At 56.6% G+C, this 14,253-nt stretch overlaps 1 protein-coding gene across 2 annotated transcripts; it reads left to right on the forward strand.

Moving 5' to 3' along the window:
• The first annotated feature begins 1,149 nt into the window (after window positions 1–1,149).
• NFATC4 (nuclear factor of activated T cells 4) lies at window positions 1,150–9,876 on the forward strand. 2 transcript variants are annotated; one of them, XM_047074616.1, is made up of 10 exons: window positions 1,150–1,270; window positions 2,370–3,465; window positions 4,882–5,044; window positions 5,631–5,830; window positions 6,161–6,333; window positions 6,796–6,936; window positions 7,825–7,880; window positions 8,158–8,284; window positions 8,477–9,058; window positions 9,809–9,876. In XM_047074616.1, the coding sequence occupies exons 1-10, from the start codon at window positions 1,171–1,173 to the stop codon at window positions 9,874–9,876; spliced, it is 2,706 nt and encodes a 901-aa protein (XP_046930572.1). In that variant the 5' UTR covers window positions 1,150–1,170. The 2 variants fall into 2 exon arrangements, with proteins under 2 accessions (XP_046930572.1, XP_046930573.1); XM_047074617.1 differs by having other exon boundaries at window positions 8,477–8,737.
• The last annotated feature ends 4,377 nt before the right edge of the window (window positions 9,877–14,253 follow it).

Consider the following 14,253-nt stretch of genomic DNA (forward strand, 5'->3'; position numbering starts at 1 on the left):
TTCTGAATCAAGAATCTCTGATCTAACTCCCTCTCACCCAACGAGGCCCCACCATACCTGCCCTTCCTTGAAACTCCAGTCCGAGTCTTCCTTCCTCCCCCCCGCCCAGGTGACAGGTGTCCAACCCCGGGGCCCACAAGGTCGCCCGGCTCTGGGCTCCTAGAAAATCTGGCCAGGATTTTCAGGCGAGCCGGAGCGGGATGCCATCGGATCCGAGATTCATTCCAGACTGCATTTCTAGGGAGGAGGGAGCCGACTTCCCGCGGAGGCTAATTAATGGCCCCTCTGGGTGGCTAGGACAAGGGCAGCGGTAAAGTCCGGCCTGGATCACCGCCCGTGAGAGGCTGTGGACCTTTGAACAGTTCCCCAAGACGGCTAAAAGTTCTTCACCTTTGAGGGTTGGGCAGAGACGGTAGCTGGAAGGGCTGATTCTGCAGGGCAAAGGCTTCCAGGCAGGGCGGCCTCAGACGATGGAAGACCTTTTCCTTTTCAGAGCAGGCTGTAGCCGCTCTGCACCCCAGAGCCCGCTGGGCCCGAAGGCTTGGAGGCGAAGGAGAGAGGAGGTGTCCTTGCTTGAGAGTTGCTGGCTGCACAACTCTTGAGAACTTAAGAAAGGGTCTGCCTGGGCTCTCTACACGGTGGACCCAGGATATGGCCCCTTTAAGGCTCTCGGACCCGGAGCCCCAACTTAGACTAACAAGAGGGTGGTGGTGGTGGTGGAAATGCTCCCGGAGGGATATGATTGTCTCCAATGCGGGCCTATAGGCTTCAGTGAGGTCGCGCCAAGCCTGAGGGACCGTTTTCCAATTAAGTTTTGTTCCTTTTTTTTTTTTTTTTTTTGAGGGGGAGGGACTGGAGAGAGGACAGAGGGAGGGAGGGTGGGGGAGGACGAGGGGCGCGTGGTTTTCTCATCTCATCCCTGGAGGAGGGGCTGGAGCATCCCGGGCAGCCAATCAGGGACAGGCTGGGGGGGCGCTTTGAAGAAGTTTGGGGGAAAAAAGTTTGGAAAAGTTTCTATAATAACGAGGGGGCGTCCGGAGGGAGGAGGCAGCGGCGGAGGAGGGGGCGTCACGGAGAAGGGGAGGGAGGGAGCCACGGGTGAAGATACGGCAGCCTCCTGAGCTCCCCCCCTCCCACCCAGACCGGGACCTGGGGGCTCTGGCCGGCTCCATGGGGGCAGCGAGCTGCGAGGATGAGGAGCTGGAATTTAAGCTGGTGTTCGGGGAGGAAAAGGAGACCCCCCCGCTGGGCGCGGGGGGGTCGGGGGAAGGTTAGTGCGGGGCTGGGAAGTGGTCTTGGGGTCAAGAAAGGAAGGGCCCGGAGATCCCGAGACTGGGGATTTTAGGGCAGCGAGCCTGGGGTGGAGGATGAGGGGCTCAGAGGTGGGGGGAAGTCGCAGAGGCTGAGGGGTCTGCGGAGGTGAGGCTGGGGGCCGGGCACCACTTTCTCCTTTTTAGGTCGTGACTGGGGTGGGGGTGGGGGTGCCGTTGGCCGCGCGCCGCCTCTCGGCTGGGCCGTCTGTCACCGGGCTGGGGGGCGGGCGGGAACAGCGGCCCCGGGAGCCCCGGGCGCTGCCAAGGGAAGGGGAAGGGGGCCCCGGAGCGTGTCCCTCGCGGTCCCGGCCCTGGGCCGGCAGACCCGACGCCCGGGGCTGGGGGAGCTCTCCGGGCCCGCCAGGGCGCCCCTCCCCTCCCCCTCCCCCGCCGGCCGCAATGAGAGGCAGATGGCGGGGACTGAGCCGGGGGCGGCGGCCGCCGCTCTCACGGAATTCGCGCTGCCCGCGGCCCCCTCCCCCGGGCCGGGCCCGGCACGCAGCATCCCCTCGGCTGTACCCCCGCCCCCAGATGGGGGGAGCGAGGGAGGAGCCACCTCCCCTCGTTGCCACAGCCCTGGAGCCCCCCTCCCTTGGCCACTGTTGCGATGGCAACTGGGGCTCCTGCCAGCACCGTTTGGGGGTTTGGGAGCCGCTGCTAATTGGGTTCATGTGTGAGTCGCCCCCACCCCAGCCCTGCGCTTCCCTAAACACGCCTCCAGGCCCAAATCCAGCTCCTCTCGAGTCGCCTTCCTCACCTTAAGACCCGCCCCGTCTGGTACCCCTGGTTCCGGGGCCAGGGGCTCAGGTTATCCCAGTGGGAAAAGGCCTGGGACGTCTGGATCTGTGCACTCCACCTTCTGAGGTCCAACTTTGCCTTTGTCTTCGTGGCTCTGAAGGGCATCTCAGGATCCAGCCCCCTTATACTGAGGAGGGGGTGGAATACGGGGCGTGGAGGGCTGGCCACTCGAGGAACCCAGACATCTCACCTGCTTCTCTTTGTCCCCATCTCCTGTGGCATCCCTCTCTCTGTTCCCCTCCCTTCCCATTTCGACAGAACTGGACTCAGAGGACGCCCCGCCATGCTGCCGTCTGGCCCTGGGGGAGCCCCCTCCCTATGGCGCTGCCCCTATTGGCATTCCTCGGCCTCCACCCCCTCGGCCTGGCATGCATTCGCCACCACCCCGCCCGGCCCCCTCACCTGGCACTTGGGAGAGCCAGCCTGCCCGGTCAGTGAGGCTGGGGGGGCCGGGAGGGGCTTCCGGGGGGGTTGGGGGAGGCCGTGTTCTTGAGTGCCCTAGCATCCGCATCACCTCCATCTCTCCCACGCCTGACCCGCCGGCCACGCTGGAGGACAACCCTGATGCCTGGGGGGACGGCTCCCCCAGGGATTACCCGCCACCAGAAGGCTTTGGGGGCTACCGAGAGACCGGGGGACAGGGCGGGGGACCCTTCTTCAGCCCCAGCCCTGGCAGCAGCAGCCTGTCCTCGTGGAGCTTCTTCTCCGACGCTTCAGACGAGGCAGCCCTGTATGCGGCCTGCGACGAGGTGGAGTCTGAGCTAAATGAGGCGGCCTCCCGCTTTGGCCTGGGCTCCCCCCTGCCCTCGCCTAGGGCCTCCCCTAGGCCGTGGACCCCCGACGATCCCTGGAACCTGTATGGTCCGAGCCCCGGAGGTCGGGGGCCAGAGGATAGCTGGCTACTCCTCAGCGCTCCTGGGCCCACCCCAGCCTCCCCGCGGCCCGCCTCTCCCTGTGGCAAGCGGCGGTATTCCAGCTCTGGGACCCCGTCTTCGGCCTCCCCAGCTCTGTCCCGCCGCGGCAGCCTGGGGGAGGAGGGGCCCGAGCCACCTCCACCACCCCCATTGCCTCTGACCCGTGACCCTGGCTCCCCTGGCCCTTTTGACTACGTGGGAGCCCCACCGGCGGAGAGCATCCCGCAGAAGACCCGGCGGACCTCCAGCGAGCAGGCAGTGGCTCTGCCTCGGCCTGAGGAGCCTGCCCCGTGCAATGGAAAGCTGCAGTCAGGAGCAGAGGAGGCCGTGGCTCCTCCCGGGGGTCCTCGGAAGGAGGTGGCGGGCATGGACTACCTGGCAGTGCCCTCCCCACTGGCTTGGTCCAAGGCCCGGATTGGGGGACACAGCCCCATCTTCAGGTGAGGATTGTGCCTAGCACTGCCTGTGTCTCCAGCCATCTCACTTAGAGCAGGAGGGTGACGGGATGGGTTTGAAGAAAGGTCCTAGTTCTGTGTCCTTGGCATTTCAGAAGAGAATCTGCAACCAGCTTGGCTGCTGCCATCTACACAGTTTTGGAGAGCATTAAAAAACAAAACAAAACAAAACAAAACAAAAACCCCACCCCCTCCAGACAGATAATTTACAAAAGGACAATCACTCCCTGGGGACCAATAAGGAAAAACCTCTCCCCCACCCCCACCAAGAGGACCACTTAGGTAAAGAAGGAGCATCTCTAGGGTGTTCCCCACCCTTAGCTCTATGCTGGCACTGGCTGGGCATGGAACCTGGCTGGATTTCTGCCCTACACCCAGTAGCAGGGAGTCTCCCTTCTCTTAATTTCTAGGGCCCTGACTTACTGATTAAAAGTGTAGCTGCTAATTTGAATAAAAGAGCTTGCAAGTCAAGGAATTCATACTGAAACAAGCAGTTCTTGAAGTTCGTTCACCCCTTTCACTCAAGAACCCTGCACATTTCAATAATCCTAAATCTTGGGATGTCAGATTGAGTTGGCTCTACGCAGAAAAGTTTCCTGGGGAAAGAAACCTTTACACCTGCTCTCATGGGTTCCTGCAGGGCAGGGTTTCCCTTCTGCAGCATGGTTGATATTTTGAGCAGGATGATGGTTGTATGGGGCTGTGGTGGGCGCTGTAGGATAGTTTAGCAACATCCTGGCCTCTACTTTCTGGATGGTACCCTCTCCCCTAGTTTCGACTACTCAGAGTGTCTCCAGACAATGCCAGCCACCACCTGGAGGGGGGGGGGTATCTTTGAATTCAGGACAGGAAAGTTGCCCATCTGTAACCCCCAGCTTTCTGGAACTGACCTGTCCAGCCCCAACTAGTGGAGAGGGTGCTGGCTTGGAAACAATCGTGGCTTCTGTCAGTCACTGGCTTGCTTGGCTTGCTGGATTCTACTCCCTGGGCCTCAGTTTCTTCATCTGAAAAACAAAGGGGTAACCTTTGAGGACTTTTCTGGCCTGAAGAATTTCTTTACTTGACTTTTCCCATCCAGGTCTGGGGATTAGGATTAGGTCTAGGTTCACCTCTGCCTCCCCATGAAGGAACCCTCGCCACCCCAAACCCTGTGCTCAGAACTGGAAAGAAAGGAGTCTCAGGCCTTGTGTCATCTTCCACACCCTCATCTCAAGGGGCTCTGAGAGGGCTGTCTCCTATCTCCCCTCGCTTTGGGGCTGGTGGACTGTTTTATTTCTGCTGTGACTTCCTTTCTCCCACACTCACACCCCCTCCTCCCTCACATCCCAGGGAGCTGGGCCCAGCGCTGCTCCGACTGAGGTCTGAGACTGGATATGATGAGTGCTTTTCTCTCCTACCCAGGACCTCTGCCTTACCCCCGCTGGACTGGCCTCTGCCCAGCCAGTATGAGCAGCTGGAGCTGAGGATTGAGGTGCAGCCTAGAGCCCACCACCGGGCCCATTACGAGACCGAGGGCAGCCGAGGGGCTGTCAAAGCTGCCCCAGGTGGTCACCCTGTAGTCAAGGTAAGGGGCAGAGGGCAGTCCTGATAGCCTTTCTCTTCTCCAGTCCCAGATCCCTGCAGATGGGCTCCAGCTGTGCAGACCCATGGCACTGCCCTTTCCCACACTCCCTCTCAGCAATGACCCTGCAGGCAGCCTGGGGGAGGGGCTGGAGTTAAGGGAGGAAGGGTGCACTTCCAGGACCCGGATATACTCTCTCCTTCTCTGTCCCTCCACCCCCGCTCCACTCTTCCCATGGGACACCCGCCTCATGTCTACTCTGGAAAATGGTAGCCTGCCAGATATGGGGGAGGGGTTAGGCTGAGGCCAAAGTTCACTGGGAGTTAGGTTGTCTGTTGAGTTAGGCCAGTCTCTCTTGGAAGATTTCCCCCTTTGCCCAGCTCAGTTTGGGCCTTATTCCAAGAGTAACACTGTAAACTCCAGGCCACGTTTTCTCCACAGCTGGTGCCCAATTCCCCCTGGGAATCCCTTTCAGGATATCCTTTATCTTTCACCATCCTCATCCCCTTGCGACTGAAAGCCCAGGGATGGATGAAGGATGAGACAGTGGGGGTTTCAGTTGGGTGGCCTCTCTCTTTCCGTCTGCCAGCTCCTAGGCTACAGTGAGAAGCCACTGACCCTACAGATGTTCATTGGCACTGCAGATGAAAGGAACCTGCGGCCTCATGCCTTCTATCAGGTGCACCGTATCACAGGCAAGATGGTGGCCACAGCTAGCTATGAAGCTGTAGTCAGTGGTACCAAAGTGTTGGAGATGACCCTGCTTCCTGAGAACAACATGGCAGCCAAGTAGGTCCCCACTTCACTTCCCCTCAGTCTTCAGGCTTTAGGAACAGCCTTTTCCATGAGGTCTAAGCTAGGCCCACTCTTCCTCTTCCCAGAAGAGCTAGCTGGACATCACCTCTAGGAACAGGTTCCAGGCCTTCTCATGATCTAGAAGAGGACTTGGGGCCTAGGGAGCACCTTGGAGAGACCACCTGTGATTAGAAAATACCCCCCCTAGGTTCCCAGAGAAAGTCATTCAGGGCTTTGGATGAAGCGTGGGGGCTTCCTCCTTACAGGGGCCTCGCCATTTGGCTTCAGCTGGGTGGGGGCTTGCCTTCCATTCTCTGCCTTCAGCATTGACTGTGCTGGAATCCTGAAGCTCCGGAACTCAGACATTGAGCTGCGGAAGGGGGAGACAGACATTGGGCGCAAGAACACACGTGTGCGGCTCGTCTTCCGGGTGCACGTGCCCCAGGGCAGCGGGAAGGTCGTCTCAGTGCAGACAGCATCAGTACCCATTGAGTGCTGTGAGCAAAGAGGCCCTGTGCCATCTCTGTGTCTCTTGCCATTCCCTGTTTGCGTGTATGTCTGGCTTCCCATCTCTTCTGCATAGTGTCTTGTGTCCTGTCCTAGGTAGTGCTATAAAGGACTCAGCGCTTATTTCTATTATGGAGGGGTTGGGGGCAGTGTTCTAATTTGTCCCTGCCACAGACTCTGTCTCTGGGCTGGACTGTCTCTGGCCTGTCCTCCATCTGTCTCGGGGTGGCCCTGTGTACTTGTTTGGGTAGCTCCGCCCTTAGGTGACGCTGTTCATCTCTGTCTCTGCCCAAGCTCCTCACCTGGTGTGTGTGACCCCAGGGATACTGTTGATTTACTTGTATGTCTGCTACTGAGGAGGACTCCTCCAGGGTCCTGTGGCAGTTATTCCAAGAAGGGTGGGGTCCTCTTGGACTCAGCCCAGCCAGCCTCCTTCCTGCACTGCTCTGCAGCCCAGCGCTCGGCACAGGAGCTGCCCCAGGTAGAGGCCTACAGCCCCAGTGCCTGTTCTGTGAGAGGAGGAGAGGAACTAGTGCTCACTGGCTCCAACTTCCTGCCAGACTCCAAGGTGGTGTTCATCGAGAGGGGCCCTGGTGAGCACTCATGGGGGCGGGGGGCAGGCAGGAGGAGTTTGGAATGGGCAAGTGAGAGATCTCTGGCACTGTCATTAAACTAGCAAGTTGAACCTCAGTTTCCTTATCTGTGAAAGGGAACAGATGGACTGCCCTTCCTATTGTCCTGTCTGCTTCCCATGGGGAGATGGGTGTGACAGCAATCTGAAATGCTCAAGATGATGAACAGATGTGAGAAATCACATTCATTTTATTAAAGAGGAGTCAGCTTTGACACAGTTTACTCCCATGTAGATAGTCCATAGAGGAGAGAGGAAGAGGGGACTTATATCCTCCCAGACCCCAAGCCCCTCCTGAGTTATGGACCTGGTAGCACAACTGTGATTACAAAGCCTGTGAGGGGCCTCGGGTCAGTTGTGGGGCTGGAGAAGGGGACATTTAGGGGTCCAAGTAAACCCACCAACCTGAGCCCTTTGCCCTCCCCCCACCTCTGCCCACCAAGAACCCCAGCACCTACACTCAAATGGAGCACCCTGGGACCATGTCAGAGAAGGTTCAGAGATTCTGGATCTTGAGATCAGGGTCTCATTGCCTTCCTTCAAGCTAGGACCTTTCTTACTCTTGAACTTCCTCCCAGCACTGTCATGGCAGGGGATGTTTGGAACTGAATGGAAGGGTTCCAGAGTCACCTCTGTCGTGAACTCTCTCTGGTTCCCGGGCTGGCCCTGCCACTTCTCTTGTTTCAGTTTGCTGCCTCTTTCATCCAATTGAGTAAACACGCAATGGGCTCCTCTGTGAGCCAGGCCTTGTAGGGACCTTCTGAGTGTGGCCCTGACTCTAGCAGGAGGGGAAGTGGCAAGGGACACGGGCCCTGGAATTGGGCTGGAGCTCTCTGTTCCTCCTGCACAGATGGAAAGCTGCAGTGGGAGGAGGAGGCCACAGTGAACCGGTTGCAGAGCAATGAGGTACCAGTGTCACCTAGGGCACCCACCCTGGGCGGGTGGTGGGAGAAGTCAGGAAATTCACAGCTATGTCCCTTGCCCATGGGAATGGACTCCAGAAGCTACCTCTTCTTTTCTGGAGGAGGCAGTCTGGTCACTCTGGGAGCAGGTTCATCTCTAGGAAATGAAGTTTGCTGTCTAGCAAATGGAAAAAGCCAGGAGGTGGAGTTTGGGTCCTTGAAAGGGCTATGCCGAGCCAGATCCCCGAGGGCTCCCTGCCTCATCCTGTGTTCTTCCCCAGGTGACGCTGACCCTGACTGTCCCTGAGTACAGCAACAAGCGGGTGTCCCGGCCAGTCCAGGTCTACTTTTATGTCTCCAATGGGCGGAGGAAGCGCAGTCCTACCCAGAGTTTCAAGTTCCTGCCTGGTACGTTCTGGGACAGCCCACGGTGGGGGTGTGGGGATACGGGGAGCTGAGGCAGGGGCAGAGGGATGCGGTGCCCCATCGTGAGGATCCAAGGGACGGATGGAGCCTGGGGACAGAGAAGTGGGCAGAGGCTGTGCAGTGGGGAGACTGCCAGCCCTCTCACCAGTGTGTCCTGCTTTCTCATCTACCCAGTGATCTTCAAGGAGGAGCCTTTACCGGACTCCTCTCTCCGCGGCTTCCCTTCAGCACCTGGCCCCCCCTTTGGCACTGACATGGACTTCTCACCACCCAGGCCCCCATACCCCTCCTATCCCCACGAAGACCCTGCTTACGAAGCTCCTTACCTGTCAGAAGGCTTCAGCTATGGCACACCCCCTCTGTACCCCCAGACGGGGCCCCCACCATCCTACAGACCTGGCCTACGGATGTTCCCTGAGACTGGGGGTACCGCAGGTTGTGCCCGCCCACCTCCAGTCTCCTTCCTTCCCCGGCCCTTCCCTAGTGACCCCTATGGAGGACGGGGCTCCCCATTTCCCTTGGGGCTGCCGTTCCCTCCTCCAGCCCCCTTTCGACCTCCACTGCCTTCATCCCCACCCCTCGAAGGCCCCTTCCCTCCCCAGAGTGGTGTTCATCCCCCACCTGCTGAGGGATACAATGAGGTAGGGCCGAGCTATGGCCCTGGGGAGGGGGCTCCGGAGCAGGAGAAATCCAGGGGTGGCTACGGCAGCGGCTTCCGAGACAGTGTCCCTATCCAGGGTATCACGCTGGAGGAAGGTGGGTGTGGGGCTGGGGGTTGTGAGTGTGAGTGTGTGCAAGAGATTGCTCTGCATGTTTGCTGAGGGCTGGAGTTTGGCTTCCCAGAGATGGGGCATCTTCGGGCCCTCAGGGCCAATTGGAGGGTCTCAGGAGGCAAGTGTTTGGTGCATGTGGCCACCTAAATCTGGTTAAACTCAGTTCTGAAGGGTGCAGAGAGTTCCTGCCCCAGCCCTTCTCCTGCCTCTGCCCTCTGTCCCAGATCACAGAATTTCCGGGCTAGAAGTACTTTGAAGACCATTCAGCCTAGCTCCCTCAATTGTCAGAGTCACGCACTGCATTTCAGAGCGGGGCAGGGGCTTGCTGAGGTCCCCGTCAGGCACATTTTCCCTTGCCTCAGCGTCCCCCCACACATGGTGACTGTGGTCAGGTTTGGTGATGAGGAGCCTTCGTATTTTGCATCTCCTTCCTCCCACTGGCTACACCCACCTCTGGCCCCGATGACAGTGACTGCCCAAACACCGCAGGCCGAGCCACCAGGAAAGGGCTAAGATGGGGGCCTGGGAGCCCACATGGATGGAATTGAGTGAGATTTGATTGGGGACAGGTATCAAGACACATTGGGGAAACTGAGGCCCTGTGGAAGAGAAGCCAGTGGAGGAGGAGCCTAGAAGCATCCTAGACTGAGGCCTGCCTGGAATGGATTGGGAATTTCTGGAAAAGGTGGGGACCAGTCCCTAGCCCAGTCTTTCAACTGCACCTCCTTTACAGTGAGTGAGATCATTGGCCGAGACCTGAGTGGCTTCCCTGCACCTCCTGGAGAAGAGCCTCCTGCCTGAAGCATCACCTGGCAACCCCAGCCCCCCTGCCCAAGCCCTGCCCACTTTCCCTTCATCCTGGGGTGGCGGTTCCAGAAGCTTGGGGCCAATCAGGATCCTCTTTCTCCAGCTTTTGCCTCCTCTCCCCTGCCCTTAGCTGAGGTGTGGCCCCTTGGCCTGGTGCTGCCTTGGAGGGGCTAAGATGGGAGTGGGGACCAAGGCTGGGTGTGAGAAAAGACTGGAGTGAAGGCTGTGTCTAGTTGTGTACAGGCCACGGTGCTGGGAGACTGGGGACAGCTTGATGGATAATAAACTGCTCACTGACTAGTGCTTCAGGCTCCAGAAGTCTTTGGACAGAGAGATGGGGCAGCTTACTCTAGCCCTGTATCCCAAAGAGTTTCTCAGTGGAGGGGTGCTGGGGAGGGTTTGAAGGGACTCCAGAGGCTCCCCAGCTGGAGTGAGGTTGGGGGCTTGAGTAGGCCCCTCCTCCCTGGGGATTCAGATTCCTTTAGGAGCTTTGGGATGGGGCCTAGGAATCTGTATTTTCAAGTTTCTTTCTCTTACCGCCACTCAGATGATTCGGATTCATAGCCAAGGTCACGAAAACCAGTCTGATCCCTTTTCCCCATTTATAAAGGAGAAATCCCAGGCTCAGAGAGGGAAAAGGGCTTGTCCAAGGTCACACAGCTAATCAACTAACAGGTTGAATGCCAGCCACACTCCTGGCCTCCTGCCCAGCCCACCCTCCCCAACCCACCCTCAGATACCTTTGGGCTCGGCCTGAGGCTTATCTCCCTCGAGTATGGTTAGGGGTGAGGGAGGGCTGGCATGGACCCATCCACACCGGATTCTCCCACCTTTGAGGACTGTGAAGACGTTCTGGAAACATCTGTGCTTCAGAGGTAGACTATAGGAAACCATCCACACCGGATTCTCCCACCTTTGAGGACTGTGAAGACGTTCTGGAAACATCTGTGCTTCAGAGGTAGACTATAGGAAACCAAGCAGCTCCCCACAGCTCTGGTCACCACTTGCCCGGGTTCAGGGCATTGTATGATCTCCTGGTCTATCCTGCAGGTACACCCACATGTCCCCACTGACAGGCCGGGGTTGGAAACCTGGTTTGCCCCAGTTAACAGGCCATGGGAGGGACCAAGTCTCCACTGGGCTGGGGAAAGTCAGACCTTATCTGCCCTGCTCACCTGGCGCCTGGTACACAGTAGGCACTGGGTACCACCAAGCTGAGTTGGAGAGGCCTGGCTGCAGGCGGCCATACTCAAAAGATATTCAGGGAATTCGTACTTGGGAAACTTGCCTCACCTAAGGCTGGTGGGGCCTCTCTATGCCCAGTGGGTCCAGACAAGTACAAGTGCCTGGCAAGTACCTGTGTGTTCCGGGGCAGGTGTGACAGAAGCTGGCTCTAGATTGGAGGCCCAGGAAACGGGGATAATACCTTCCCCCACCCACCCCTCTCCATCTGGTTGCTGCTCTGCAATGAATTTCCTTTGTCTTCCTGAATTCAAATTTTTGTGAACCAAACTGACCTCAAGTGATCAGATCACTGGGCTTTGGCTGCTCTTTTAAAGATACCCTCAGGGTGCCTGGCTAGCTCAGTTGGTAGAGCTTGTAACTCTTGATCTTGGGGTTGTAACTTTGAGCTCCACATTGGGTGTAGAGATTACTTAAAAATAAAATCTTAAAAAAAAAAAAAAAAGTATCCTCCAGCAGGGGCCAGAGTCATTGCCCTGTAATCTCAATGTCAGGAGGGACCCTGGGGCACATGAGTCACAGGGAGCATTCTTTGGCTCCATCCCCAAGATCTCTGACAAGGGGTAGGTCAGCCTCTGTGAATGGAAAGCTGCAGATGGCGGGCACTCACTGCCTCCCAAGGCAGACCATTTCATTTTCTGTCAGGGCACTGCTATTCATTCATTGCCACACATTTCTTGAGCAGCTATAACTGCCAGCCAGTGGGTCCTGGAGGACTTCTTAGCCTCAGGGCAACAGTAAGGAAAGAGCTCACTATAAAAATTCAAACAGTTCAACTCTGTAAATATTTCTTATACAGACAGTATGTTGGATCTTGTTGTGGGGGAGGGCGGTGAGTAGTTTTAATATGGGGTGTAGAAGGAGCAGAGATCAGGGGCATGTCATCCAGTTGTGGGGGTGAGAGGGAACTGACTTCAGGGTGACAGAATTGCCCAGGCTGATAAGGGGAAGGGCAGGTTAGGCAGAGCTACCAGCATGGGAGAGAGACCCTGGAGAGAGGCAAACAAGGAAGGCTAACAGATGGGAGGCTTGGCATTCTTGGAGGAGCAGGAGAGATTCTGTTTGGTGGGGATGGGGTACAGGTTAAATTCTGGAAGTAGGGGGCTGTGAGGAGGGTTTGGAGAAGGCAGAAGTGGCTAAGTTCTGAGGGCCCTTGTAGCTGTGCCGGGGAATTTAGTTATTCGAGGATGGTGGGAGCTTTCCTACTAGATGGTGGGCCTTAAGCCTGGGGTGATACAATCGATCTGCCATGAAGGTCTTCCTGGGGTTGAGCTGACATCTGCCTCCCTGTGACTTGCTCTGCCAGGGTCTGTTCCGCCTTTTGGGCCCATTCTTTGTACGCCTAACCCCTCTTCCTACTGGAATCCTGTTGTGAGTCAGCCTCCCAGGGTCACTGTCTCTTCCCAGGATCCCTACAGACATCTAGGTCCCTGAGGCTGGGGTTGAGAGAGAGAGAGAGAGAGAGAGAGAGAGAGAGGAGGCCAGATCTTCAGCTGGTGTCAGAAAAGACTTTCTTGGCCAGGGTTTCTCCAAGTGTGGTCTGAGGATTTCTTGTATTTGAATCACTGGGGAGAGTTTTTTTGTTTTGTTTTGTTTAAAGGTTTTATTTTTAAGTAATCTCTACATCCAATGTGGGCTTCAAACCCACAACCCTGAGATACAGTTGCAAGCTCTGACTTAGCCAGCCAGGTCCCCCTGTTTTTTTTTTTTGTTTTTTTTTTTAATTTTTTTTTTTTCAACGTTTATTTATTTTTGGGACAGAGAGAGACAGAGCATGAACGGGGGAGGGGCAGAGAGAGAGGGAGACACAGAATCTGAAACAGGCTCCAGGCTCTGAGCCATCAGCCCAGAGCCTGACGCGGGGCTCGAACTCATGGACCGCGAGATGGTGACCTGGCTGAAGTCGGACGCTTAACCGACTGCGCCACCCAGGCGCCCCCCCCTGTTTTGGTTTTTAATGTAGATTCCTAGGCAACCCTTGACCTACTCAATTATATTCTTTGGGGCCAGGGCCTAGTATCTGCATTTTAAGGAGTGCCCTAGGTGATTATTCAGCACAAGAATGCTTGAGATCTAGAGTCATTTGTCAATTAAGTGTCACTCCTTCCCACTCCAGACTCTAAAATAGCTCCCTTCTCCCAGATCTTGCCTGGGCTGTCCTGGGTGGAGCCTCACCTGGAAAAGTGTTCTTAAGGGGAGGGGAAGGGCACACACATTCATGACATTGCAACTCATCTCTCTCTATACCTGGCTCCATCTTGCTGTGTAGATAATCTCAGTTGTCTTGAAGGTTGCAAAAAAAAAAAAAAAAAACAAAAAAACCCCACAAAAACCTGTAACGCAGGGCACTTCCTGGAAGTTCCAGATGTAGGAAGTGCAAAGGGGTTTGGCTGCTTTTTTTGGGAGCTGGTTTTAGTGGCCTCAGTGTCTGGTTGCTCACTTAGCCAATGGTCCACAAAGTCCTCCAGGGCCCCTGCTCTGTGCTGAGTTCTGTGCTAGGCACATAGGATACGGGAATCACACCGGGGCCTTGCTGTGGAGGAGCAGACAATCCAGGCACTAGAAGCGGACACTTTCCTGCCTGGAGACGGGGGTGAGGTGATTTTATCTGAGCTGTCCAAGAGGCAGAAATGGTACGTTGCTATGGAAACACAGGGACCAGAGCTTGAGAGGGAGGGTCAAAGAACATTTTACAGAGGTGGGTGATTTTGAGCTAGGTCTTCAAGGAGAAGTGGGAGTTTTCTGGATAAACAAGATAGGCATGCGAGAGGGGGTCATGCCTGAGAGTTAAAACATATGAGGTCAAGACCACACTGGCGGGAAGGAATCAGACTTTCGATGCTTTAATAGGTCATGCGAAGGAACGTGGATAATAGGCAGTCTTTTACTCATTTGGTCAGAGGGTCTACAGGCATGAGTGTAGGTATGTGAGCACATGTGATTTAGGATTTAGAAACTGTTTAGAGGGGCGCCTGGGTGGCTCAGTCGGTTAAGCGGCCAACTTCAGCTCAGGTCATGATCTCGCAGTCTGTGAGTTCGAGCCCCGCGTCGGGCTCTGTGCTGACAGCTCAGAGCCTGGAGCCTGTTTCAGATTCTGTGTCTCCCTCTCGCTGACCCTCCCCTGTTCAT

Source organism: Lynx rufus, unplaced genomic scaffold (assembly GCF_022079265.1).
Source record: "Lynx rufus isolate CCGP_SWC_20201006 ecotype Redwood Valley unplaced genomic scaffold, mLynRuf1.p SCAF_13, whole genome shotgun sequence".
In the NCBI taxonomy this organism is placed as follows: domain Eukaryota; kingdom Metazoa; phylum Chordata; class Mammalia; order Carnivora; family Felidae; genus Lynx; species Lynx rufus.

Coding starts and splice junctions, on each gene's coding strand:
- NFATC4 (XM_047074616.1), top strand. CDS start 1,171: ATGGGGGCAGCGAGCTGCGAGGATGAGGAGCTGGAATTTAAGCTGGTG. Junction 1,271..2,369: donor CGCGGGGGGGTCGGGGGAAG/GTTAGTGCGGGG, acceptor CCATTTCGACAG/AACTGGACTCAGAGGACGCC. Junction 5,045..5,630: donor GTGGTCACCCTGTAGTCAAG/GTAAGGGGCAGA, acceptor TCCGTCTGCCAG/CTCCTAGGCTACAGTGAGAA.